Source organism: Tiliqua scincoides, chromosome 8 (assembly GCF_035046505.1).
Source record: "Tiliqua scincoides isolate rTilSci1 chromosome 8, rTilSci1.hap2, whole genome shotgun sequence".
NCBI lineage: Eukaryota > Metazoa > Chordata > Lepidosauria > Squamata > Scincidae > Tiliqua > Tiliqua scincoides.
This window is the reverse complement of record NC_089828.1, coordinates 26,892,395-26,918,996: the sequence shown is the minus strand read 5'-3', so window position 1 is coordinate 26,918,996 and position 26,602 is coordinate 26,892,395. Positions and strand designations below refer to the sequence as shown.

General features: G+C 42.9%; 1 protein-coding gene across 5 annotated transcripts in view; it reads left to right on the top strand.

Annotated features, from left to right (window-relative positions):
- HERC1 (HECT and RLD domain containing E3 ubiquitin protein ligase family member 1) overlaps positions 1–26,602 on the top strand; it is a 126,352-nt gene that overhangs the window by 71,612 nt on the left and 28,138 nt on the right. For 3 of the 5 annotated variants that reach the window (XM_066636361.1, XM_066636360.1, XM_066636358.1), the window contains exons 41-57: positions 54–170; positions 1,130–1,361; positions 4,429–4,553; positions 6,046–6,269; positions 8,771–9,039; positions 12,503–12,555; positions 12,655–12,855; positions 14,156–14,330; positions 15,138–15,408; positions 15,812–16,025; positions 18,226–18,482; positions 18,696–18,823; positions 20,432–20,559; positions 21,604–21,804; positions 22,896–23,026; positions 23,255–23,454; positions 25,095–25,209. In XM_066636361.1, coding sequence (XP_066492458.1) covers positions 54–170; positions 1,130–1,361; positions 4,429–4,553; positions 6,046–6,269; positions 8,771–9,039; positions 12,503–12,555; positions 12,655–12,855; positions 14,156–14,330; positions 15,138–15,408; positions 15,812–16,025; positions 18,226–18,482; positions 18,696–18,823; positions 20,432–20,559; positions 21,604–21,804; positions 22,896–23,026; positions 23,255–23,454; positions 25,095–25,209 — 3,041 coding nt within the window. The remainder of the gene's footprint in view (positions 1–53; positions 171–1,129; positions 1,362–4,428; positions 4,554–6,045; positions 6,270–8,770; positions 9,040–12,502; positions 12,556–12,654; positions 12,856–14,155; positions 14,331–15,137; positions 15,409–15,811; positions 16,026–18,225; positions 18,483–18,695; positions 18,824–20,431; positions 20,560–21,603; positions 21,805–22,895; positions 23,027–23,254; positions 23,455–25,094; positions 25,210–26,602) is intronic. The other 2 variants (XM_066636359.1, XM_066636362.1) reach the window with 2 other exon arrangements.

The window sequence follows — 26,602 nt, the reverse complement described above, 5'->3', positions numbered from 1 at the left end:
TTCTTAGGGGTGCTGCTATTTTGCCATTAATTCTACTCTTCCACACTCCACAGCTTTGTCAGACCCAAGCAGCCGCCTTTCCACTTCTCCTCCTCCACCTGCTATTGCTGTGCCATTGTTGGAAATGGGGTTCTCCCTCAGGCAGATTGCAAAAGCAATGGAAGCCACAGGTAACCTGTCAAGGTCCATGCATTACACTACTGAGTTGAGACAGCATGACGTTATTGTAAAAAAAGGGAAAATGTGTACTGTTTCTGCTTCTATTCCAAGATACTTAAAGTCTAGGCTCAGGATAAGTGATGTAAATGAATACTGGCATAACTTATTTTGCTTCCAAAATCTACTTTTTGAAATGATAACTGCCAAGATTAAGCATAATTGGAATAAGTAGCTAAGAGGCAAAAGTGCCATAACACAGAAACCATCTGATACAGAAGTAAGTCTGATTATATACAGTGTGGTTTACTGTTAGGTAAGTGTATAGGTTTTACTCTCAGCAAGGGCTAGGCAGGTCTTGGCCCAAGAACATGACTAGTAGCAATAATATCCCTAGGCATGTGCAGAGTGCCTTTTCATCACAACCAAGGCATCTTAACCTGACTTCCATACATTTAGGATTAGGAAGTTGGGGTTTTGGCTCTGAGGGCTGGGCTTGATACATACTCTTCTCTCTATAAAAGTTAACCATTGAACTAGCTGGTCTGTTTCTTGCATGCTGGAACAAGCCAGTTACCTTAGAAAGTGCCATATTTGGTTGTATAGGTTGCAGATTGTGGCATTAGTAAATATTCAGGCAGAATGGTAAGGAGCACAAACTGAGGTTATATAATACAACAGATAATTGTGCATGCCTTGAATATCAGCACTCCCCCCGCCTCACAATCCCTCGACCAATTCCCTCTACCTGATTTCCCAACTTGTTCAAGCTTCAGGAGTTAGGAGATGGCTTGATAAAATGTAGGCTTCGAATGTTCTTTGTTGGCTACTGAGCAACATGTGAGAAATTCCTTGAAGAGTTCTATAAGTCAAGTTTTGGAATTCATTTACTGCACCAACTTTTTAAAAGAGAAGGTGTAACTTTTTAGGAGTCAGTACTTTAATTGGAAGGTAATAATCTCTTATCTCTTAGGTGCAAGAGGAGAAGCAGATGCTCAGAATATTACAGTCCTGGCAATGTGGATGATAGAGCATCCTGGGAATGAGGAAGATGAAGAGCCTCACTTGGAAGAAACAGTGGATTCACGCCATGGGACTGTGGTCTCTGGGGGCAGTGGGAAGTCAAGTGACCAGTGTTACCTACAGTCTCCTGGAGATATTCCTTCAGCCGATACCACTGAAATGGAGGAAGGCTTTAATGAAAGGTGAAGTGCTAATTCAGCCTTTCCAAAGTGTGGGTCATGACCCACTGGTGCCTGGGTTGGGTCCTCCCACTTGCCCTTTTGTCTGAATGGCTCCAAATAGTAGCAATTCCATAGGCATTGGGGAGCCCTGGAGGTTTCTTCTGGGTTGTGTGGGGCTGGTGACCTGCTCTACTGGTCTCTGCGGGCCTCAGAATGGCTTGCAGAAGCCTCCGAAACCAACTTCCAGTCCAACCAACACTGGAAGTTGTTTCCAAAAACCAGAAGTGACTTTCCAAAGCCTCTGTGGGCCATTCTGAGGCCCGCAAAGGCCAGTGGAGTGGGTCACCAACCTGGCACAACCCAGAAGAGGCCTCCCTGGCACCACCAGGATTGTTGTGATCCACCGTGGAGGGTGAGGTGGGTCACAGTGCCAATAAGATTGGGAACTGCTGTGATAGTTTCTTAAGGTTGTACTAAACCCTGCTACTTGGACTTTAAGTATTGGCTTTAAGATGATAATCACTGCAGAAACCAACTAAATTTAAATGGAATTCACTTTGTCATATTAAAAAAATCAAGATTATGAATAGTTGTTTTGTAGCAGCAAAGTTTGAAGGAAATAATTTAGTCTTCTCTAAAACTTGAATGGGAATGTTCTAACTCTAATTAATAGATTAGACTTCTGTTTTTTTTTTATTCCAGAGATTGGAATTGAAGTTATTTTCACAGGCTGGAGAATCTGTTCTAGTTAATTGCATTTGTGACTGAAGTAGACATCATAGAGCTGAACTTTGCGTAGAAAACAAAATGGGCTATCTACTGTTGGCCATTTTTTTCCTCCTTGAGGTGCAGTTTTCCAGATACTGATGCTGACAGCTTTGATTCTGTCCAGCTCCACTTGTGCAGAGACATGTGCATTTGTGCAGCAACCAATGCAATTTTATGTTCTTGTCTGATGTGCATGTCTAGAGGTTGCCTTGCCACAAGGCAAGGTGAAGCAGTTGGCACAAGGGGTAGCTGATATTGGGGCTCCACTTAGGGTGCCAGAGAAGATTGACAAGATCTGAGCCTTGACCACAATCTATCAGGAACTCTTCTTCCCATTCAGATGAGCAGTGGCTTTGCAATATTCTGAACTGGGCTAGATTTGTTGCCATCAGTCTGTTTATTTTGTATGATGAAGTACAGGTGTGACCTTGCTATTTAACTCACCACAGATGCCAGCAGATACCAGATAATAATAATAATAGTAATAATAATAATAGTAATAATAAACTTTATTTCTATCCCGCCCTTCTCCCTAAAGGGACCCAGGGCGGCTTACAACATATTAAAAACAAATTAAAACATAATTTAACAAACAGATAAAAACATATTAAAAACACATTAACAGAAACCATAAAAACAGTAGTCAGATAAAAGTCAGAATAAAAAAGAGCATAAAACAGCAGTTCATGGAGGAATCAGGCCTGTAAAAAAGCAACTAAAAGATGTTAAAAAGGCCATGAAGGCAGAAGGCTTGTTTAAACAGCAAGGTCTTCAGGCCTTGCTGAAAAGTCTCAAGAGAGGGAGCCGTTCTCAAGTCAAGATACCATTTAAATGTCTTCAAAAAAGAAAAAAAAGAAAAAGCATGGTTTCCAAGCCTCTTGGAGCTAAAAATAGCACTAATGACCCACTTTTGGGCTGTACAGAGGTTCATGGCTCTTCCCAATGTTGCCCAAGATTGCATCGTGAGGGAGGAGCCGTGAACGTCTGAATGTTGGTCATTTTTAGCACTGAGAGGCTTGGAAACTGCACTGTTTCACTGCCGGATTCTACTTACCATTATACGCAAAGTCTTCAACATAAGTATTTGTTTTGGTGTGGAAGCTGGAGTGTACATAGGTTGAAACAGCCAACTCTTGCCATCCTAGCGCTATCACGCCTGCATAAAAGCAGCAGAATGAATGAACTGTGTCTGCATGAAAGTGCCGATGCAGACATCCATAACTCAGAGAGCCAGTGTACTGAGATCTGTATAAGAGTTTTAGAACATTTGTATCCAAGCCTGTGATGAAAGTTCTCAGTCTTAAGAGGCATGACTTGGGGCCCAGTCCTATCCAACTTTCCAGCTCTGGTGCAGTTGCAGTGCAGCCACAGGGTAAGAGAACAAATGTTCCCATACCTTGAAGAGACCTCTGTGACTGCCATCGCACCACAGAATGCAGTGCGCACCCCATTGTCATGGCTGCACTGGCACTGGAAAATTGGATAGGATTGGGCCCTCAAGCAAGAAAGGTTTCAGGATAGCAAAAGGATAAGGATAGCAAAAGGACTTCAGAGAAGCTCTTCTATGATTAGAAAATCTCTTCTGTTTATGAAAGGACTGCTCAGGACTTCAGACTTAGCAGAAGAGTATTGCATGAGAATGCAAAAGAAACCCAAATCCAGAGTAGTTTCTCCAGTGGAGGAAGTACTGGTTAGACCTTTTTATGGTCAATAGAATTTAAATACTACAGCTCTTACCTTCCTCCGTTACCAAGTTTCTCATGCTTTAACCCAACCCCTTTTATATGTTGCAAGATATACATATATATCCTCTGCGTGAAGACTCTATGGCTAAGAAATGGAGCTGCAAATCAGTACTTTTCTGGTGTGAATCTTACCACTGTCATGAATTCACTAGCAGCTTGCCTTGGTCCTCTCAGCCTCAATCTTCCTCATCATCAACATGGGAATATGAATATTTACTTGCCTATTACGGAGTTGTTGTAAGGACTACATTAATACAGTGTGATAGACAGCTTGATACGCACGCTAAATTGAGTTGTTATTGTGGCTCTGCAGTACTAAAAGACTTCAACTTAGTGCTTTCCAAAAGTTTATAGAACATTACTAAATCATTTTCTCCTTCCGTTCACTATTCTTTGGATCCAGGCCAATATAATTTGGATAGACTCATCTTGCATAAGCAGAAAAGCAAAAACTAACCATTATGTATTTTAATAAGGGAGAAATATGAACTGGATTGGGGGAAACTTAAGGGAAAGGAATACTATTTCATATTTCATACAGGACATTTCAGTATTTCTGAACTATGTACTTTCAGTCATGATAATATGGATCATGCAGAAAATGCAGCATCTGGAAGTGGACCCACTTCAAGGAGTCGCTCAGCAGTGACAAGGAGACACAAATTTGACTTAGCTGCTCGGACACTGTTAGCACGGGCTGGTAGGTGGTCTGAAAATATTTTTCCATATGCTTTCCTTTCTTTCCTTCAGTTAGTGAAAACAGTACTTGATATGTAACAGGGGAAAATTGTACACCAACTAGATATGTTTCAGTGTTATGTAATGTATCTTGTTTTTTGTACTTTTAAGAACCACTGAACTGGTAGCTTGTCACACTTCGGCATGACCAAGAAACTAAGAGTGAAATTAGGTCTTATTTAGTGGGGCAATAATAGTTATTTGGCCTGAGTGGACTGTTGGTGCCTCCTCTCCCCCACCTCCCCAGAGTCAGCTTAAGACTGCAGTTTGCAAACTCTCCGGGAGTCTGAAACCCGCAGTAAGTCTTTGCGGGGGCGGGGGGGAGGAAGCAGGGGCAGGAGGAAGGCAGCAACGCAATCCCCAGGATCGCGTCGCTCAGGACTGGGATGCACTCACCAGTCCCTGCAGCAGCCATCTCCGTGTGCGGGGAGCCCTGCGCGAGCGCCTACAGGGCACCCCAGGTCAGGGAAAGGGAGAGTGGAGTGATCTGCTTTGGCTCCGCAAAAGCGGAAGCCCCGTCAGAAGGGAAAGCGGAGCGATCGTGCTCCACTTCCAGTTTTGCGGAGCGGGGTACGATTGCTCCGCTTTCACTTTTCCTGACCTGGGGAGCCCTGCCAAAGGTTGCGCAGGGCTTCCCGCACCCCCGGGAGGCTGCAGGAGGCTTGGGCAAGTACACCCAAGCCCCTGCAGCCCCCCCTGAGCGGTGCGATCCTGTGGATCGCACTGCTGCCTTCCCCCTGTCACCTGGCTGCCCCTGCCCCTTAAGGGGGCAGAGGCCAGGAGCCACAGGCTGGGGCGTCGCAACGCCCCAGTTTGAATACCACTAGCTTAAGATCTGCATGCCTTGAGGGAGGGGTGCCCAGGCAAGAAGGAGTGTATAACACCTGATCCTTCAGAACCCAGCAGAACCTGAGACTTTTATTATATTATTGTATTTTATGAACATTTTGTAAGCCACCTTGGGCATTTCCTTTGGCAAGAGAAATATGAAGTATAAATTCTTTAAATAATAAAATAAGCTGTCATCTGCAAAATTAGGGTGGGGTAGGAGAGAGAAACCACCTTCCCCAAGAATCTGGGGTCCGATGATCATTGTCATCTGTTTTAAATTTGGGAGGAGGGGTTAGACCTTTAAATTTAAATTTATGAATTTCAATAAATAAAAACGTGGTGCTTTAAGAAAAATTATAACATGTTTTATATGGAGACAGAGTTGTGGTTGGGCTAATCCTTGCGCTTGGTGGGGTGGGTACAACGTATGTCAGTGTGTAAAGTGCGTAGATATGCATGGCATCCCGCCACAGGGCTGCCTGCAATAAATGATCCCTCTCGCCGTACATGTCTTTGTGCTCCATGATGCCTATTTTGCTAGCATTTAATTGTAGTGGAAGCAAGATTGTACTGCAGTTGTTTACATACAGAATAAAGTTTGTGGTTTTCTCCTCTGGCTTAAGCGGGATTGTACCGCTCTGTACAGGCCCACAGGAATCAGAGCCGGAGAGAAGGAATCTCCTCCTTGCCACAAGACCCTGGAGCACTGTATGACTTCAATCTGGATGAGGAGTTAGAAATTGACCTTGATGATGAAGCCATGGAAGCCATGTTTGGGCAAGACCTGGCCAGTGATAACGACATTCTGGGAATGTGGATCCCAGAGGTATTGGATTGGCCGACCTGGGTGTGTGTGACTGCAGCTGGGGCTGCTTTGCTTACTTTTTGCTACTTAGAAAACAGAATAACAGTATGCATTACCCTAAGCCACTGTGTATGATTAACACTATTGTTGCTGGTACTTACTTGGATGTTTTCAGGCTCAGTTTAATGGTACGTGGATATTCTCATGATGTGCTATCTTCTCACACACATTTGAAACAGCTTCCCTGAACTATTGCCATTTTTTCCAATTACCAACTCACAACTTTTCTCCCAAGTAGTAAAAATTTATGTCATCTTTTGTTTTTGAAAGAACAATTAATTTAAAAAATTATACTGCTGCAGGCTTTCAACAAATGTAGCTATGTGTTTATCAATATTTACTCTGTTTTTGGTGTTACAAAATTAGTTGTAGCTAAGATTATGATTCCCACTGTCTCACTTGCTAATGGAATATAATATGTTCTTTTGAGATATGGTCAGCCAATACAGTTGTAGAAATTCAGCGTTTGTTTGGGAGGGGGGAGATGTAAGATCTATGTCTACCATTTTGGTCAAAACAAAACTGAACGTATGAGAAATACATGAGGCTTTATAGAGTGACCGATTCTGCCAAAACTAAAATGAAAAATAACAAGAATGCTGGTGTCTCATGGCACTGTGACCAGACAATGCTAGTTATAGCAAATCACAATGGATCTCAAGATGTTGCCATGCTGTTCTTGGAAAATTAGCTATGGCTGCATTATACCTGTAGAACAAAGCAGTACGTTTCTTACAATCTTCATTTTTTGTAGGTAGTTATTGTAGTTCATTTAAACTTCAGACTGTAGGCAAATGCCACCTGGAATTTTTCCTCTTTCACTTTATTTTTTTGCAAGAGCACATCAGTGTAAGTTCCTTATGCCCTGCACCTCATTTAATGCTTTGTGGGTTTATTATGTCATATTTGCATGAACACACTAATTTGCTTGTGGCTAAAATCTGTGCAGTTTTAATGGCTACTGGCCATTTTTTTCACATTTAGACAATTAAGTTCCTCTTCTTTGTTTTCATAGCAGCGCTCAAATGTTGCAACTTAGGCTTCCATGAACAATTATATGACTGAGCTTCTTGATTATAGCCATGAAAACTGTAGGATTCCTAAATGAGGCAGTGTCATGGTTATGCAGTGGTTATAAGACACAATGTTTCAGTAGGTGGTGTATTTTTGGCTTTGATCTTCCTCTAGAAAACTTATGAGTAGAATTGTAAAAGTTTCCTTGATTAACAAAGATGAAAAGTGTAGAATCCATTAGCTTTGGCAAAATGCTGGGAGTTTTAAAGTAAGTGTAAATGTACAGATTGAGGAGGCAGACTGTGGTGGTCATGTTAATAGTCTGGACCAGTTCAAACTGCGCACATCAGGCCATTTGTTTCAATGCTATGCCATGTGGGAAAAATGTTCCTTACATATAGTTAAGTTACGGAGATGGTTATGCTAAACCTTTTCTGTCTGGGAGTGGTAGACTGTGTTACTTCTGTTCATCTGTTGAAATGGAAACAAAAAACATCTTGTGTCACCTTGATGACTAACCAGCTTGTTTTAATGTAAGCTTTCGTGAACTACAGAACTTCATCAGATGTATGAAGTGAAGGTAACACTTCATCCATCTGCTGAAGTTAAAGTGGTTCGCGAAAGCTTGCACTAAAACAAGCTGGTTAGTCATTGAGGTTGCAAAACACTTTTCTGGGAGTAAATCCCACGGCATTTAATGCGTCTTTTGATTAGGTATGCGTAGGATTGTGCTGTGAGTTGCTGCAGGGTTCCTGACTTTTCTGTCTAATATGGTGGTTTATTCTATGAGTGGGATTTTTTTAAAATGACTTACGCTCTGCAGTTTGAAGTGGTACAGTCTAGAATTCTTCCTCCTCATGTTGTGTAAATGTAGTGAACAGTTCTTGATTTCTTTAGTTTCTAGCCCTTACATTGTATAGGAAAACCTGAAAGTACTTTTGCACTTCCTGCTAATATGAGGTTGATTAATGGGTAGGGCTCATTCATTTATTGCAATTATCAGAACTTCCCCAAAGTTCCTCGGTCATGTTCTTTTCGTTCCATGTGTTTCCCTCCCCCCAACCCCAAAATCCTCACTAAACGAAACTGTCTGCAAGCAAGTAGGCAGTTTATGCAGTTCATGCAAAATATTAAGCAGCTGCGGGCAACTGTTTCCAACTTCCATAATATATTTCCCTGGAAAATGTGTTTTATTACCAAAAGAATTAGATTCCTGCAGATTTTTCAGAATTCCACAACTGAAAAGCTAAGGTTGCAAATCAAGTATGAACTGCTAATTTGCAAATGTTTGGTGTGTGCAAAGTTAATCTTGCTCTCCTCTGGATACTTGCCTGTGGCTGTGTTGCAGTGTTGCCTTTAATAGTGAACTATAACTAATTATAATTGACCAGTGAAAACTCACTGAAAGTAAGTGGGAATTCTTGATTTTTCACGGACATGAAAATAAACCATTGAATTGTGTTGTACAGCATGTTTGCGAGTCTGAAGATAGGGAAGAAGTGGTCGTATGTGAGCTGTGTGAATCCAGTGTTGTCAGCTTCAATCAACACATGAAAAGAAATCACCCAGGCTGTGGGCGGAGTGCCAATCGACAGGGCTACCGTAGCAATGGCTCCTATGTGGATGGATGGTTTGGTGGTGAATGTGGAAGTGGGAATCCTTACTACCTCTTATGTGGCAGCTGTCGAGAAAAGTATTTGGCCTTGAAGAGCAAATCAAAGACGTCTGCCTCAGAAAGGTACCAGAGTCAGCCTGGCATGTGATAGTGAATTTATAATGATAATGAATGGCTTATTAACCCGCTTTGAGTCCTCTAGTAGGAGAAAAACAGAGTATAAACTGCTCCCTCCATTCTTGAAGGACTTACTCTTCATGAATTGGTGTGGTGTACTGTCCAGTGTGTTGGTTTGGGATGTGGGAAGCTTAGATTAAAATCTCTGCTCAGCCAAAAAATTATTTGGGTAGTCTTGGACAAGTCAGAGACTTGACTTAAACAGTGCAATGCTATGCACAACTATTCAGAAACAAGTGCCATTGAAATCAGTGGGGCTTACTCCCAGTAAGGGTATATAGCTGAGGTATTCAATCTGTGCTTCCTAGTGAGGCTTGGCTACCCTCCAGGGGCGTCGCCAGGCATCTCGGGGAGAGAGGTGGCCGCAGCTGCGCTGCTCTGCTGCACGTGCTGCCTCCTGACTTGCTGCTTTTCTGAGGCTGAGAATGAGGTGGGTGGGGCAGCGTGAGGTGGGGAGGGTGTGGGAAACATGGTGGGGGGAGGTGGGAAAGAAGGCTGTCTGGGCAGCAGCAGAGGTGCTACATCTCATCAGCACAGGGCTCGCTCCTGGCAGGCTTCAAACTGGGAAGGAAACCTGACCTAGAGAGAGCAGGGAAGCGCTTTCCTCCGCTTGGGAAAGAGAGAGCCCAACGTCCTCTTGGGGGGGGGTATCCAGATACCTAGCCTGCATCCCTCCGTCTTGCCTGGGAGGAATAGGGGTGGCATCTGCATGTTGGGGTGTATGTGTGTGAGCAGCCCCTATCTACTTTGGGGGTGAGTTGTAATCTTACTGGGTGTGACTGCAATCCTATCCACACTTTCCTGGGAGTAAGTCCCATTGACTCAAATGGAACTTCTGAGTTGACCTACGTAGACCTGGGGTCTGTGTCAGGTTAACCAAGGATCCTCACCTTTCTCTCTTTCCTCCCCCTTCAAAAAAGAAAAAAAAAGCCACTCTTGATGACTTTGTCTCCAAAAATTGATTAAAAAATAAAAACACCCATTCCTGTTCAGCCACCCCCCTTTTTCCTCCTGCCTCCTTTTGGGGGGGGGGGGTTACTTCCCATGTTAACTGCTCTTGTAAGACAAAAGGCACAATCCTAGCTAGGTCTACTCAGAAGTAAGTCCTATTGTGTTCAGTGGGACTTACTCCCAGGAAAGTGAGGTTAGGATTGCAGCCAAACAGTCTGTCAGATCAGGAGGGGAGAATAGCCCCCAAATCAGGCAGTCCAAATCAGTACACAAAACAGCAGCACGCCACACAGAAACTCCACCACAACAACCCATACCAGGAGTCTGTGCTTACCCAATATATACTGGGGCCAGCCAATCAGAGTAGGGTGACCTCATAGTCACAAGACAGTCTTGTGACCCACTCTGATTGGCTGTCCAGCGGTGCATTGCACCGTTCCTCCATAGCCTATGTGACTCAGCACTCATCTCTCCCCAAGTCACGTGACTCCCACCTGCAGCAGGTGCAGTTGATAGCATCAGCTGTGCTGCTTTGCTGATTGCTTCACACCAGGCCCGGATATCAGGGCCTCCTGCCACATCCTGGCTAATAACAATCTCTAACCTGGGATGCCAAAAACCTGACACAGTCTCTGGGTATCAGTTTGCAGTTAGCAGATACACACAAAACTAAGTCTTCCCCTCCCCCAGCAAATTTATCGCTTCCCCCCCTCCCTTTCCAACACCCTCCAGGTGTGCTGCTAACAAACTCAGGGCACAATCCTAACCAGGTCTACTCAGAAGTAAGTCCTATTTTGTTCAGTGGGGCTTACTCTCGGTTAAGTGTGGTTAGGATTGCAGCCTTAGAGTGCTGGCAGCTGTTTTTTGGTTTCTAGTGTACAACACCTTCATCCCCATTTTGGGGGTAACTGAGGTGAGGTGTTGTAAGGGGGAGTCGTGGCCAATGGCCATAAGGATCAGGGGAGCCACGGGCCAGAAAAGTTGGAGAACCACTGGTATATAGGATTATAAGCCACCTTGCAAGGTCATTCTCGCATAAAATGAGGAGCCCTGTTTTTTGCCATCCTGAGTTTCTTAGGGTGAACATAGCTATTTCTGCATGCAAAGCCCATGTTTTGCATGCAGAAGGTACTTGGTTCAATCCCTTACTTCTCCAGTTAAGAGCAGCTCAGGTAGCAGGTGCTCGGAAAGACTTCTTTCTGAGAACCGGTATTAGTCAGAGGAGACCATACAAAGCTAGATAAACCAATGATATTGAATACGTATATTGAATCTCATGCTTGTGAATACCTTGCTTGCTATTTAGCTTGGTAGACCATTGGATTAGACTTGATATAAGATGGTCTCATACATTCATGTGGTGGGAGGATTGAGATACAAAAAAGTTGCATCTTCTTAGCAATGTATTTGTAGCAGAATTCAAATGCAAGCAGGTGCTAAAATTCTTAGCAAGTTGCTTTTCTGAAAAGAAAATCAGTATGTCAAAATTATAAGAGAGCCTATGAAAGTGATCATTAAATTTTAGCAACAGAGGGCTGTTAAGAATTCCTTTTTCAAATCAAGCGAATGGTGCTTGAGGGTTTGAGTTTCAATGCCTGGAACAATATTGGAGCAAAATCACATATATATGCACATTTCAAATGTGCAGTAATCTGTACAAAGAGCATGCCCTCATGTACTATAGGTTGGTTAACTCTTAGTATGGTTTATTCACAGAACAACAGAATTGGCCCAGCTGCACAAGCAAGCCAAGCAGTCCTTTGGAACTGGCAGTGCTTTTAGGCATACCATTAAAACAATGCATAATCTGAAAAGTGTGACTTCGAAACCACTTGCATTACATCACTGCTCCTGTTTAGTGTAGCCAAATATTGTTGGATCAACTTTTCATAGCAGGATGGTAGTTAAATAAGGTGGAGACGTCATCGTCATGTCCCGTCCCCCCATTCCCTCCCAGACGTTCCAACATTGAAGCAGTGACGAGTTGACGCAATGAAGACACAGAGACCAGGGTGTCAGCTTGAGTCAAGGAGCTAGCTTGTTATACCAGCAGCTCTCTTGCCTTTTATTCTATTCTCATAAAACAATCCTAAAACAAGGCTCAAGTTGCTCTCAGTCACTGATAAAGTGTTTCCCAAGCAACAATACATTCCTTACCTCTGAACACCGACCCTTATCTCTAAAGCTATAACTCATCCCCGTTTCCCGGCTCTCAGCTCTCATAGACAAGAAACATTCCAAGGTTTGCCTCAGATGAGAAAAAAGGGCGAGTGTGCCCGCCCTAATTGTTGCCATGTTTCGCATACAGCTCTGAAGCCCAGCGCTTCTGCTCTACTACAAACATGTTGATGGTTTGGTTCAATTGATGATAGCAACTAAGAAAATGCTAATTTGTTTAACTTTTTCTCCTGGGACATTTGATTGTCTCAAAAATTATGTCCTTCTCATTTTGGTGCAGGTACAAAGGGCAAGCACCTGATCTAATAGGGAAGCAAGACAGCGTTTACGAAGGTACTTGTTTTATGTATGTCTTTTCTGATGGCCCCACCACCTAGTTCTGGTTCCACCTTAACCATCCTACCTAACACCAGTTTATTTATCTAATGTTAGAAGACTGGGACATGTTGGATGTTGATGAGGATGAAAAGCTGACAGGTGAAGAAGAATTCGAACTCTTGGCTGGACGTCTTGGGTTAAATGATCGGCGTATTGTGCCTGAGCCTGTTCAGTTTCCAGATAGTGATCCCCTGGGAGCCTCTGTTGCTATGGTCACAGCCACCAACAGTATGGAGGAAACATTGATGCAAATAGGTAAACTTGTGTGCAGAAGTTATCACCTGACATCTTGCTCTGTTTCCTTTGGTCACATTCCTGAGCATGTTCTTCTTCAAGTTGTTTCATATAATTTTTTAGGTATATAAGGTAACAAAAGTGCCTATCATGGGATTGATGCTCTTACATAGCATGTTTCTACATGAAAAACTATGCGTATGGTCAAACGTGTTCTACAGGTCATTATAAGGAGTGTGTTCTACAGACTCATTATTCCCAAGGGTTCCATTCCAAGAACTCACATGGATCACAAAAAAAAGCACTTTTAGCAAATCAATTTAAAAAACAAAGTTTCTTTGCTCTGGTGATTTAAAACAACCTTACTGACCTTTTGAAATGCACACAGAGGCAATCAGTCTGTCTCCAGGTGCTTTGGCTTCACTAGGAGGCATCAATCCCTCTCTTCACCAGGAGCCCCAGCAAGGGGGAAAGAATGGAGAAGGTGATAATTGCTGCCATTTAGCTTTCTTTCATGTGCTCAGGGGGAAGGGAGGAGTGAAGCCTGCAGAGAGAATGACTGATGGATTGTCTGCCCTCTCTGGCATTAGTTTTCCTTTAATTTAAAGGGCCCTTCTCATCAGCTTTGTGATAGAAAAATCTGTGGATACTTAGGTTATACCTGTAATCACTTGTATGACTGTCTCTGCAACAGTAAAAAGCAGTTTTTAAAACTTTGATTTTAAAGGGGTGCATTTTTCCCCTTCTCTAGGGATCAGCACATTCCTTCTCATTTGCAGCGGCCTTTCGAGTTGAGTCAAATCTGTGTATAACAAGGCTGGACCTGTACTTTACTTTGAAGGGCCTGTGAGGATTGTGGGATGGGCATGCAGGAAAATGGAAGTGTTTTTATAAAATGTAAGGTGGTGTAAGAGACAACTTCAGGTCCTCCAATGAAATCAGGGTAGCTTTGTTGGCTAGATATGTGCAGTGTGAGGAGCAGGAACTTTTAGAGTTTTGAGTTTTTCAGCAACTGCTTCTGTGTAACAACACAAGAGCCCTGCAGGATTAGACCCAGGTCTCTAGTTGAGTATCCTGTTTACATAGCCAGTGAGATGCCTCCAGGAATGTGATACAGATGTGTCAGTTTGAACTGCCCAACTTGAGTATATGAAATTGAAAATAATCTGTGCATTTGCTGTCACTTGAGTCTTTGAAATAGGCTGGGCTCATAGTCGGAATAAAAGTCCCTTCCTTTACAGTTCTCAGTTTGTGCTTTGTAGTTTGCTCCCATTAGAGTTCCATGTGCTCTAACACTTTCCTGTCTTCCTGAACTCCAAAGGCTGCCACGGTTCCATAGAGAAAAGTTCTTCTGGCAGAATCACCTTGGGAGAACAAGCTGCTGCTTTGGTAAATCCACATGACCGTGTTATGGCTTTAAGGAGGGTGACGGCAGCAGCTCAAGTCCTCCTGGCAAGAACTATGGTCATGAGAGCCCTCTCACTACTCTCTGTCAGGTTTGTTAAGCTCTATAGAGGATCCAATTTAAATGCCTCCAAATTGATGCTATGATTGACTGGTAGCTTGTTCATTGTTAACTAAGACAATTTAGGAAGCAAGAGAAATCCATCTATCTCTGCAGGTTTTTATATGTAATGTCAGTTTTGGTGGAGTAATACTGAAAAACACTGTGGGGATGGGGGGAGAGAAGTGACAAAGTCCTGGTCAGAAGCAAACCTGTGTTAGTTTCATAATGGTTTAGAAAAGCAGAGTTATAACTTACTCAGGGCCCAATCCTATCCAACATTTCAGCACTGATGCAGCTATAATGCAGCCCTGAGGTAAGGGAACCATTGTTCCCTTACCTTTAGGAGGCCTCTGTGACTGTCTACTCTGCAGGATGTAGTGCATGTCCTGTTGGCATGGCTCCATTGGTGCTGGAAAATTGGATAGGACTGGGCCCTCATTCCTTCGTTACTTTTTCTTTAATAGCTCAGAACATCAGTTTCTATCCTAGTTTGTCTCTTGTCTTAACTGCAGTGATGATGATGCATGTGCCATTAAGTCACTGACTTTAGAGAATTATTAGAGAAGGGCACTCGCCTTGGGTGCCCTTCGGGGAGAAAGGCGGAATATAAATAGAATAAATAAATAAATAAATAAATCTTTGTAATCAAAGAGAATTTCTACTCTTTGTCTTATATTTGCTTTATTAGACCTGTTTCTTGGCAATTATGATGTAATAAGAGTTCTAAAATGTGAATTTTTTTATCTAGATACAGTTTATAGGTAGAAATAATCTTGTCTTTCTTTCTCTCCACCAGTGGATCTAGTTGCAGTCTTGCTGCTGGACTTGAGTCCTTGGGTTTAACAGATATCCGAACCTTGGTCCGCTTGATGTGCCTGGCTGCAGCAGGGAGAGCAGGCCTTTCCACAAGCCCCTGTACTGTGCCTACTTCTTCTGAAAGATCTAGAGGTGTACATAGCAAAATGAGCAAGCCCATTTCCTGTTTGGCCTATCTCAGCACAGCTGTTGGCTGCTTGGCTTCAAATACTCCAAGTGCTGCAAAACTGCTGGTTCAACTTTGTACCCAGGTTGGCTCAGTCTTCCTCTCTTACTGTTTTTTTTTCTTTTCTGCTGCAAAAACTGTTTCTTAATATTTATATAAGACAAAAAATGATAAATCAAAGTGGAGAGAGGTCTGTAGTTTTAAAAATGTGGGAACTGTTAATCATTTGGGCTGTTGCAGACATATAGGGTCTGCATATAGGGTCTGAATCTCTGGCCTAAGGTGTAATTACAGCACTTTGTTTAATATGAAACTTTCTAATATTGAAAGAGGTTCTCTCTCCCCTCTAGGTGCCTGCATGAGATGGAAAAAGCAGTATACAGTAATTGAAATTGATTTTGTGTGTTAGAGAGAGAGAGAGAGAGAGAGAGAGAGAGAGAGAGAGCATCTCTTTGTTAGTTATTACAGTATTACCTTCATTTCTTTAGAACTTAATTTCAGCAGCAACCGGTGTAAATCTGACTACAGTGGATGATCCAGTACAACGCAAATTCCTGCCAAGTTTTCTGCGAGGAATAGCGGAGGAGAACAAGCTTGTAACATCACCCAACTTCGTGGTGACTCAAGCTCTAGTAGCCTTGTTGGCAGACAAAGGGGCCAAACTGAGGCCAAATTACGATAAAGCAGAAGTTGAAAAGAAAGGTATTTACTCTTAATATGGTGTAACTTTTTAGTTCAAGAATTGCAAATGGGAACTCCTGTAGTTTCACCATTGAAGGTGGATTCAATTGTACCTAAGCTAGACAATATCAACTAATTTAATATTCGGCAAATACATTCTGACCCTAAAGAAGCAGAAGGGAGCTTGTTCCATAGATTTCTTTTTTTTAAAGTTTTTAAAAGAAATGTTTCATTAGACAGTATCGCAATCAAGCAGCAATTAACCACAAATCACACCCTCGTATTGCTTATTTAAAGGGGGGGGGGATAGAGAGAGAAATATGACAAGTGTGATAAGCCAGTATATGTACAGTTTTACATCTTCAGTTTATCTTCTATTAATCATTCTTTCTTTTTATAAAAGGTAATAACTGCCTTCCATAACGCTGTTTGCCTTTTTTAAGTCTGAATTTGTTATGATAACTTGTAAATAATTAAATACCATGCCTTCCAAGTCAGAAGGGGGGATCAGTTCCCCCTCTTCATGTGATTGCAAGGCAGGTTACTTATCAATACAATGCTGCCTAATGTCTGTTTGTACTATGTCTGAATTTTTACAGAAGTATAGAGTATCTGCCATAGATTTCTTTGAATCAAGTTGTCACTTATTGGCATTTGCTAACCTTTATTTACCCAGGAGTGAGATCAGAAGTTTCTGTTGAAATTGTCAGCATTATTTGTAGTTTTAATGAGTCAGATTCTGATAGAACAATGCTCTAGCTTTCACAATATGAAAACAAGGGACTTGGATATAAACTTGATTGTTGCTGAATTAAATAGTGACTTATGACTAAATGATTAGCTCCATTGAACTTGGGAGAGGAATTGATGGAAACTTGAAGATACAGGGCTGAAATTTTGTCTGGGGTACTGGTATCCTATAAAGGAAGACAGATGTGCAAAAGTGAAAATCTTAATGTGAGCATTCGTATTCGGGTTTTTCCCATAAAAGTATAATTTGCAAGTGTGGGATACAACTAGCATTGCCAATCTAAATGGTTATGTACTGTGTTTAATTACAACTTAACTCTGGTCTGCTGCAATAGTATCATTAGACTTGAATCAACATGTATACATGTTAATCACTCTGCTGCTGTGATGACTCACTAACAAAACTGGCATCTGTGTGTAGAAATTAGAATCAAATTACTCCTGCACTTAGCAGGAAGGTTGTCAGCCTGTTCACTATTATAGTACGTCCTCTAGTACTTGAGATACAAATGTTTTGAATATAATTGTAGGCAGAAATCTTCTGTCTATTCTTGGGTATTCTTAAGCTGGTGCAGATGTGAAACTGCTGATTATGTAAGCATGGTTGAGTTAATTGGAGAGGGCATATACTCTGTTGGTTCATCCTGTATTGTGAATTCTCCCACCAGCCATAACCTCAGTTAACCATGGTTGCTCTCAACCAAAATATTAAGGCTAACTAGAGTTCCTGCTCTAACTCAGGATTTGACACTAGGAAGGAAGAGCACAGTCTTGCAGCCTGTTTTCAGTTGCTTAACCATCATCAAGCAATTGGCAGCATTGCATCTGCATTAGCCTTTAGAATGATTTCCTAAAACGATTTCCTAAAAGTTTATCTTCCACTTTCTGGTCTTGCATGTGTCTGCCTTTATTTTCCTGTGTGGTGGAGTGATTGAGTGTTGAAATAGGACCAGGGAGATTCAAGTGCAAATCCCCACTTGCCATCAAACTCACTGTATTATCTTGGGCTAGTCGCTGTCTCTCAGCCTAACCTGTGTCACAATGTGGTTGAGAGAGGTGGGGTGGGAGAGAAGAACCAAGTATACTGCCCTGAGCCCCTCTAGAGGAAAGGCAGGACAGAGATACAGTTGATATCTGCACACGTTCAACAGCAACATGGTCTTGAACACTCAGTGCTCAATCTGAGAGATAAATTTTTAGGGCAGTTGTGTATGTTTGGTTTTCTGTCTGTTAGAACAATGTGTGGGGAAACCCAAGAACATGTCTGTGTCCAAGGAAGTGGGGGAGGGCATATGCATACTTAAGTCAGCTTCATTCCAGCTCACTGAGTTTGCAGGTGTATGGATGTGTGGATTAGAATGTTTTCCCCTCTGAATTCTCCTTTTGTGTTTAGAGATTGTAGATAATTCAGTATAGTCTTATGTATTCTTGACGCTCATCCGTGCATCATCTCATTATTTTGTCTAAGCAGGTATAATTGCCCATTTGTATGCCCATCCTTCCTATGATCCTTCTGCTGTAGGACCTCTGGAACTGGCTAATGCACTAGCAGCTTGCTGCCTTTCTTCAAGGTTATCTTCGCAACACAGGCAGTGGGCTGCTCAGCAGCTCGTGCGGACTCTTGCAGCTCATGATCGAGATAACCAAAGCAGCCCCCAGACCCTGGCAGATATGGGAGGAGATTTGCGCAAATGCTCCTTCATCAAGCTGGAGGCTCATCAAAACAGGGTAACCTTCCCTTCAGAATATTTTCATCACAACTTTAGTATGGTATTTCTCTTCAAGTAGTAGAAGAGAGACATATTTAAACTACTGTTCTGTCCTTGAAACATCAGACCTCTTGTGTTGTTTTTTTTCTTGATTTAATGTTGCATTACTTACATTTTTGAGTGCAACTGCAGGTATTTAATTTTTGACAGGTGACATCTGTTTTATATGCAGGTAATGAGCTGTGTGTGGTGCAACAAAAAGGGTCTTCTGGCAACCAGTGGGAATGATGGGACAATAAGAGTTTGGAATGTTACAAAGAAGCAGTATTCCTTACAGCAAACCTGTGTGTTCAATAAATTGTGAGTGATTTTCCAAAGAATTAAGTACATTTAGTCTAAAGTGCCAGCTTCACTATCCCAAAAAATATTAGCTGGATGGGTTACCAAGAGGCTGAGGAAACTATTCAAATGTATGTTTTCACATTACATTAAATGGATATTTTAAATAAGCTCAGCATATTTTAGCCACCTAGACTCCATATAATCTATAAGTGGTTCTAGTAGTGTTCCCTGTTTAAAGCTTTCTGGAAAATAGTGGCAATTTCCAACCTATACCATGGATAACCCTTTCGTGCTTCACTTTTCAAAAAAAATAGTCTTGCACTTTGTGGTCCTTGGCAAACTGCTTTTGTTCGTTCAATCCTATTTAAGTCTGTCTTTTCATTTCTAAAAGCATGGGAATATGCTATTTGAGTCAGGTTTGCCCTGCACTTGTAAAAATTAACCTCTGGGTACTGAATTGTGGGTCTGTCGCCTAATTAGGCAATTACTAAAATGGGTTGTAATAGATTAAATTTAATTTTTAGATGGTACATGTATTTCTTACAATAGGTATTGTCACTAGTGGTAGGAGACTAACAATGGCTATGGACCTTCTGTGTGAAAATTATCATAGAATAGGGTAACTGGGTTAGCTTTACGGTACAGTGAAGACGGTGGAGAAGTGCAAAGCTTTTATAACAGGATGGAAGTTTGAGAGCATTGGATTGCATCCAGAGTGTAGTGTTGATAGATGCTGCCTTCCCCATTGTTGAATCTCCCAATGTTTGCTGTCTGGTATGCAGTGCAGGTTGGAGGGGTACAAAGAATGATGTCCATGATTTCTTCCTGGTTTCTAGATATTCTGGAAATTATCCTTGGTCCATCCTTTGTGATTTTCCCCCATGACTCATACCAGGCTGCTGCTGAGCGCACCCTGATCTTTTTGGGGGGCTCAGAGTCTTCAGTGGGGAGAAGAGGGTGGTAAGGATCACATAGCTTTCATGAGCGCTATACAACCTAGTATTTATACCTCCTTTGGGGGGAGGGGGGAGTTGATAGGATTTCTTGAATGCTATAGTCCAGAGGTTCTCACACATGCAGCACTGGGACCCACTTTTTAAGAATGAGAATCTGTCAGGACCCGCCGGAAGTGATGTCCTGACCGGAAGTGACATCATCAAGCAGGAAAAATTTTAACAATCCTAGGCTGCAATCCTACCCACACTTACCCAGGAGTAAGTCTCACGGGCTGTCATTGTTAAAAGTACAAGTCTGTACAGGTTCCCAAATGCAGTCACATATCATGGTATAGCATAGCATCAAGTCTAATATATTAAAAATAAAATATTGAAATGAATGGGGACCCACCTGAAAATGGCTCATGACCCACCTAGTGGGTCCCAATCCACAGTTTGAGAAACACTGCTATAGTCTGTCTGAAATAGCAGGTAGGTTTTAAGATAGATGAGTTCTAAATTTGACAAAGTTAATAGTGTCTGGCATGGAGCTTTGTTTTTATAATTGCTACTTCACTGTGAGAAAACCTCAAGAAATTTTGGAGGACATCTTATTGTGTATTGCACAGGGACAGTCATATTTTGAGCAACTGAAAAATTTAACTGAAAATGTGTCTTTGTTGTATTGAAGGGAAGATGACACAGAGGAAAATGTGGGGTCCCCTAGTGATCCTAGCTTATCTCTTGTCTGTTGGAGTGTCAGTGGCAAGTATCTGGCTGGAGCATTGGAAAAGACGGTGAACATATGGCAAGTCAATGGTATGAGTGCCTCAAGTGCTTATAACAGCTTATTATACAAGTTGATTAAATAGCATCAGCAAGAGTGTTTAATCTATAAAAACAAATCCTGTTTACTTTTTCTGTGGCAAGAATTCTAGGTGCTCAGCACCACTGTGGCCTTTTATTGTATTTTCTAGTTGCATTGCCTTATGGAAATAATTGGTGTAAACATTAAAGGGAATGCAAACTCTCTTTGCATCAAAAGTCTAGTTCATATGTAACACTTTTTAAGTGTACACTGGAGTTTGTCACATCAAAGCAAGTAATGTGACTACTGTGTATCATGCAGGTTATGCTTATCTAGACCTAGGATTAACTGCAGCTCCTGGTTGAGTGTAGGCAATTAGGTGGCAAACCTAATTTTGCTGCCATGCAGTAAGTGAAAAATGCCTAGCTTTTTGTTTGTTTAGAATGGTTTAGTCTTGATTTCTCAAGTTATTCTTCCGTCCATGCCCATGACCACAAGGAGGAAGGGAAGAAATAATGGAGACACTCACACAACTAGATTGAAACAGGGCACAGCTGATGTTGCTTACAACTTCCATAGCATTCAGCATACAGGGACACTGATGTCGCTGAATGCTATTGAGAAACCAACTCCAGCTGCTTGATAAGAAAATAGGAGAGGAAGGATAGCCTAAGGAAGTGGAGGACAAGAGACTCTCATGCTTTAAATAGCCACCAACTGGGTGTGCAGCTGGTAGACAGTCCTTTTGGTTAGGGCCGTACCCAAACTTCAAGGCATATTAAGAGGCTCCCTGCAGGGGTTTGTAGAGAGCCTTTTCCTTGCGCAGTGACCAACCAGCAGCCCATTCTTCTACTTCTTGGGGAGTTTTTAGATAGGTTTGCATAATAACCTCACAGTGTTAAAGTACTCTAAGTGTTCTGGCAACACCTGGATAGGGAAAATGCAATCCAAGTAAAAATGTTTTCTGTTTTCCATACATGTTTAATCTTACTGTATTTAGGAAATCCCTAAGCATTTAAATGCATAGAAGGCTAAAGTGAATGTTGTGCCCTTAGGAGGAAAAGCACTCTTGGATGTTCAGCCTCACTGGGTATCTGCTCTGGCATGGCCAGAAGAAGGACCAGCTGCCACCTGGAATGGAGACTCCCCAGAATTACTGCTTGTAGGTCGTATGGATGGATCTGTTGGGCTTATTGAAGTTTTAGATGTATCTACCATGCACAGAGTAGAATTTGAGCACTGCTACAGAAAGGATGGTAAGTGGTCACTGATGTCTGCTTTATTATTTAAAAAAATGTTACATTTTGAAGCTAGACTTCCTTGGAGTGTTGATTGTAAAGCTAGGATTCCTTGGAGTGTTGATTGAAGTGTTGATTGTTGAGCTTATAAATGTATTTTGTATGTGGGCATTTCATTTGATACTGGGGTTGAAAGGTTCATTTGGGGCAGATTTGAGAGCCTGAATGGTGCAATGATTCAGGAGATGGTTGTAGACTTGGAAGATCCAGGTTCAAATTCCTGCTCAGCCTGAAGCTTCCTGGGTGACTTTGGGCCAATCACTATCTCCCAGTCTTAGGGTTGTGAGGACAAAAGGAGGGAGAGAACTGTGTGCATCATGCTGACTTTCTTAGAAGAAAGGCAATGTAGAAATGTAAAAAATAGGTATGCTAACTTTGGTTTCGGGAGAATCTGGCTTATGGTTAACCAAAGATTACATTAGTGCACACTTAACACATCTGGTTTACTGCTAGAATTGTGGCATTGATATAAATCTGGAAATGGGAGGAGGGAGATGCATCCTTGTATCTCATCAGTATCACTACACCTGCATCCCTGTGATCTTGTACTTCTTACTTATGCCCTCAATTGATCTGAGTTGTGTAATACGTTCAGTTTGCAAATTATGAGCATTCATGACTCTGCCTACCAAAGAAGCAAGATTGACATCTGATCTGTCCAGCACCCGTCCTTGCTCCTAGAACATTTCAGATAGTTAGTCTTCAAGTAAATTATTTAGGAAAATGGGGGAAGCTGCTGCCTTCCAAGTCAGACTGGTCCACCAGTGTCAGTCTTGTTGACACTGATTGGCAGCAGCTGTCTAGAATTTTTGTCTGTTCTACCTGGAGATGCTGGGAATTGAACTTGGAACATTATGCATGCAGGTACATGCTCTTCCATTTCCCCCTCCTGATATCTAGTAGAGTGGGAAGTGACAGGCCTTTAAAAAGACTCTCTGCAATATACAGTACTTATCTGAGGTGTGTTTTCTGCCTTACAAAGAGATTTCTTGAAATTACACATCAAACAAATTAACTCACTTAGCATTACATGTCGTATTTGTTTTTAGTGTCTGTCACCTGCCTTGCCTGGTTTAGTGAAGATAAACCTTTTGCAGTTGGCTATTTGGATGGGAAATTGCTGATAGGCACGAAAGAGCCACTTGAGAAAGGAGGAATTGTGTTAGTTGATGCCCACAAGGTAAAGTTAATTTCTTATATTGGTAAAACCCAGATCGTATCCATTGGGCTCCCCTAAAAGGCCTGAGAATGAAAATAAAGTTTTAAATTATGTGCACAGTTTTGAAACAAGGGGACTCTTTCAAGACAACTAGCCTCATCCCCAGCTTGCTAAAACCTTTTGTACAAAACCCTGGTTTGCACTTGGGCTTGGTACTCTTAGTGTGTTTGCTTCTTGTTTCTTGTTTAGGACACCATTGTTGGCATGAAATGGGACCCAACTGGTAAGATTCTCATGACGTGTGCCAAGGAAGAGTTGGTTAAGCTCTGGGGACATATGGGAGGCTGCTGGAGGCATTTGTACACTCTTTCTCACCAAGCTGTTGTGAATACCATTGCCTGGTGCAGCCTTCCAGGGAAAGGACCAAAACAGCAACTCTTACTGGCTACGTAAGTTGACATTTTTGCTGTAATTCTTTGACTCATTTCTGTACTGGCTGGTAATCCTTTATAGAACCTCAGGTTGATAATACCATCCATAGTGAAAGCAAAACCGAACCTGCTTTTTGATTCATTCATGGGTACGTCTTTACTCAGTTTAACCCTCCCTGTTGTTTAATAGTATGGTGAGAGGAGTGCGAAGCCTGACTCTGAGATCTGTTTTCCTTGTCTGTGGACTCTCATAGGTGGTCTGTGTGAATCAGACAAAAGGCTGAGAAGCAGGGCCAGCCCAAGTCCGTGTGCCACAATATGCCAAATGCTCCCCCCCCCCAAGCTGGGTGATGAGTTAGCCTCCGTTTCTCTTGCTCTCTGCATTGGAAAAAGAGGCAGATGGAACTGAAGAGAAAGTAGGGAGGGGGGAGAGTGGTAGACTAGTGGCTAGAGCAGGGGTGTCCAAAGTTTCTGGCAGGACGGCCACATCATCTCTCTGACACTGTGTCAGGGGCCGGGGGAGGGGGGAAAGAATTAATTTACATTTCAAATTTGAATAAATTTACATAAATATATTAAAGATAAACTTATATGAATGAATGAAGGTCTTGCAATAGCTCAAAGCCTATAAAAGGCCTTGCACAAAGCAAGACTGGCCTTTCCTTTGCTGCTGCTACTGCATCACAGATGTGAAACAACAAGCAGTGGAGAGAGCCCTCATCCCACAGCTCACTCTAGAGGCCAAACAGTCATCCTCACGCTGAGAGCAGTTGCGTCGGGCCAGTGTGGGCTCCAGCAAATCTCTGGAGGGCCAGAGGCTCACTGGAGACTAGGGGCTCCCTGAGGGCCGCATTGAGAGGCCTTGAGGGCCACAAGTGGCCCCAGGGCTGGGGTTTGGGCACCCCTGGGCTAGAGCAGGGGTGCCCAAACCCCGGCCCTGGGGCCACTTGCAGGCCTTGAGGCCACTCAGTGCGGCCCTCGGGGAGCCCCCAGTCTCCAGTGAGCCTCTGGCCCTCCAGAGATTTGTTGGAGCCCACACTGGCCTGACACAACTGCTCTCAGCATGAGGGCAACTGTTTGACCTCTCACTTGAGCCGTAGGGTGAAGGCTCCCTCCACTGCTTGTTGTTTCACGTCTGTGATGCAGCAGCAGCAGCAAAGGAAAGGCTAGCCTTGCTTTGTGCAAGGCCTTTTATAGGCCTTGAGCTATTGCAAGACCTTCATTCATTCATATAAATTCATCTTTAATATATTCATTTATGTAAACGTATGTAAATTTATTCAAATTTTAAATGTAAATTAATTCCTTTTTTCCCCCTGGCCCCCCGGACACAGTGTCAGAGAGACGATGTGGCCCTCCTGTCAAAAACTTTGGACACCCCTGGGCTAGAGCATCAGAGATGCTTCTTCCACTTCCAGCCTAAGAAGAGGGAGGAGGAGAAACAGCCATGGTAAAAGAGGTAGGCGCCTCTCTTGCCAGTCAGTCAGCTACATTGAACGGACTGGTACTGATAAGGCAATTTGAAAGGCTGCCTGCTGTGGAGAAACAAAAATCCTATACAGTAAAAGTGATACTTTATGTGATGTGGTGTGCTGTGCTTTTATTCAATGGTTTTAATCATAGTTTCTCAAAATAGCCTTTTTCCCCTCTTCATTTAGAGGTTGCCAGAATGGTTTACTTTGTGTTTGGACTGTTCCCCAAGATGAGCTGGTATTGCTGCAGTCCAGCCTAAGTTGTTCAGAAGGATGGTGGGAAGAGGAAACTAATAGCAAGGTAAAGAGAGCACGTGGCATGCAAATCTAGAGTTTGTTTTTTGTTTGTAATCTAAGTACAGAGGAAGCAGCAGTATCAGTTTAGATTAGTCAGAAGCTGTGTAAGGGGCAGAAGGAAGATGAACTTTGATAGTGCTGCTGTTTTGATATCAATAAAATAGCTTATGGGCAAAAATTGAAAGTGCCCCTATATTCCAGTGATTTAAAAAAGGTAGTCAGCATGTTTCTGTGGGCAGAGAGCCCTGCTGTAATCCCTGTAGAGCAATGGTTCTCAAACTGGTGGGTCGTAACCCATCAGTTTGGGTAATGCTTCCCCAGTCCCTTTAAGGGGTGGGGGAAGATGAGAGGCAGGAAAGTGATTCCCAGGATCACGTCCCTAAGGGGGGCGAAGGGGGGTGCTTTCACTTACTTGGACTCAGTGAGGGGTGCAGGGAGCCTAGTGCAGTCCTCTGCAGGACTCTCTGTGGCTTGGAATCTGGAAACGAAGCAATGGCAAAGCACTTCCTGTTTGCACCTTCCCCGCACCTCCTGCAGCTTCTAGCAGCCTTCACTAAGTACAAGTAAGTGAAAGCACCCCCCCTTTGCCCCCCTTAGGGACGCAATCCTGGGGATTGCTTCTTTGCTCTTACCCCTTCCCCGCAAAGATGTACTGAGGGAGTAAAGCTTCATCAGAGTTTGAGGACCACTTCTGTAGAGTATGCTAAAGAAATTGTCAAATTTCAAAGGCGTGTTCCCTTGTGTGTATATATGTAATTTGCGAGGAAAGCTGCAGAAGGTCAGGTTCAATGCCCAATTCAGAGAGCCGCTTAGGCTGGCACAAGTCCCTTGCACCTGGCTGGATGTGTCGCAAAAGTGCCATAAGCACAGCTGAGCTCTTCCATGTGGTTCATGGCCTACTCCATCTTGCCCCCCCCCCACTGATGGGGAGGAGCACACAGAGACTTGCTGTGATGAGTTCGCTAAGCACTTTGCGGACAAAGTCGATCAGATCCGGCACAACTTGGGCGCCACATTAGCAATACCTAGTGATGTCCCTGGAGCATCTGTCTATTCTATCTTATGGGATTCTTTCCAGCTTGTAGAACCTGAGGATGTGGACGGGATTCTCTGGAGTGTGAGACCATCTTTTTACTTGCTTGACCCTTGTCCGCCATGGCTAATTAGATCCGCCCGGGGAGCCTGGCCAAGTGGACAGGGAGGGTGGTGAATTCTTCTGTGAGGGAGGGAGTACTGTCACCAACCTTGGAAGCAGGTGGTGGTTCACCCCCTCCTGAAGTAACCCTCCCTGGATCCTACTAACTTGAATAACTTCCAGCCAGTCTTTAATATTGCATTTCTGGGCAAGGTGATCAAGCGGGTGGTAGCGTTCCAGCTCCAGAGGGTCTTGGATGAAG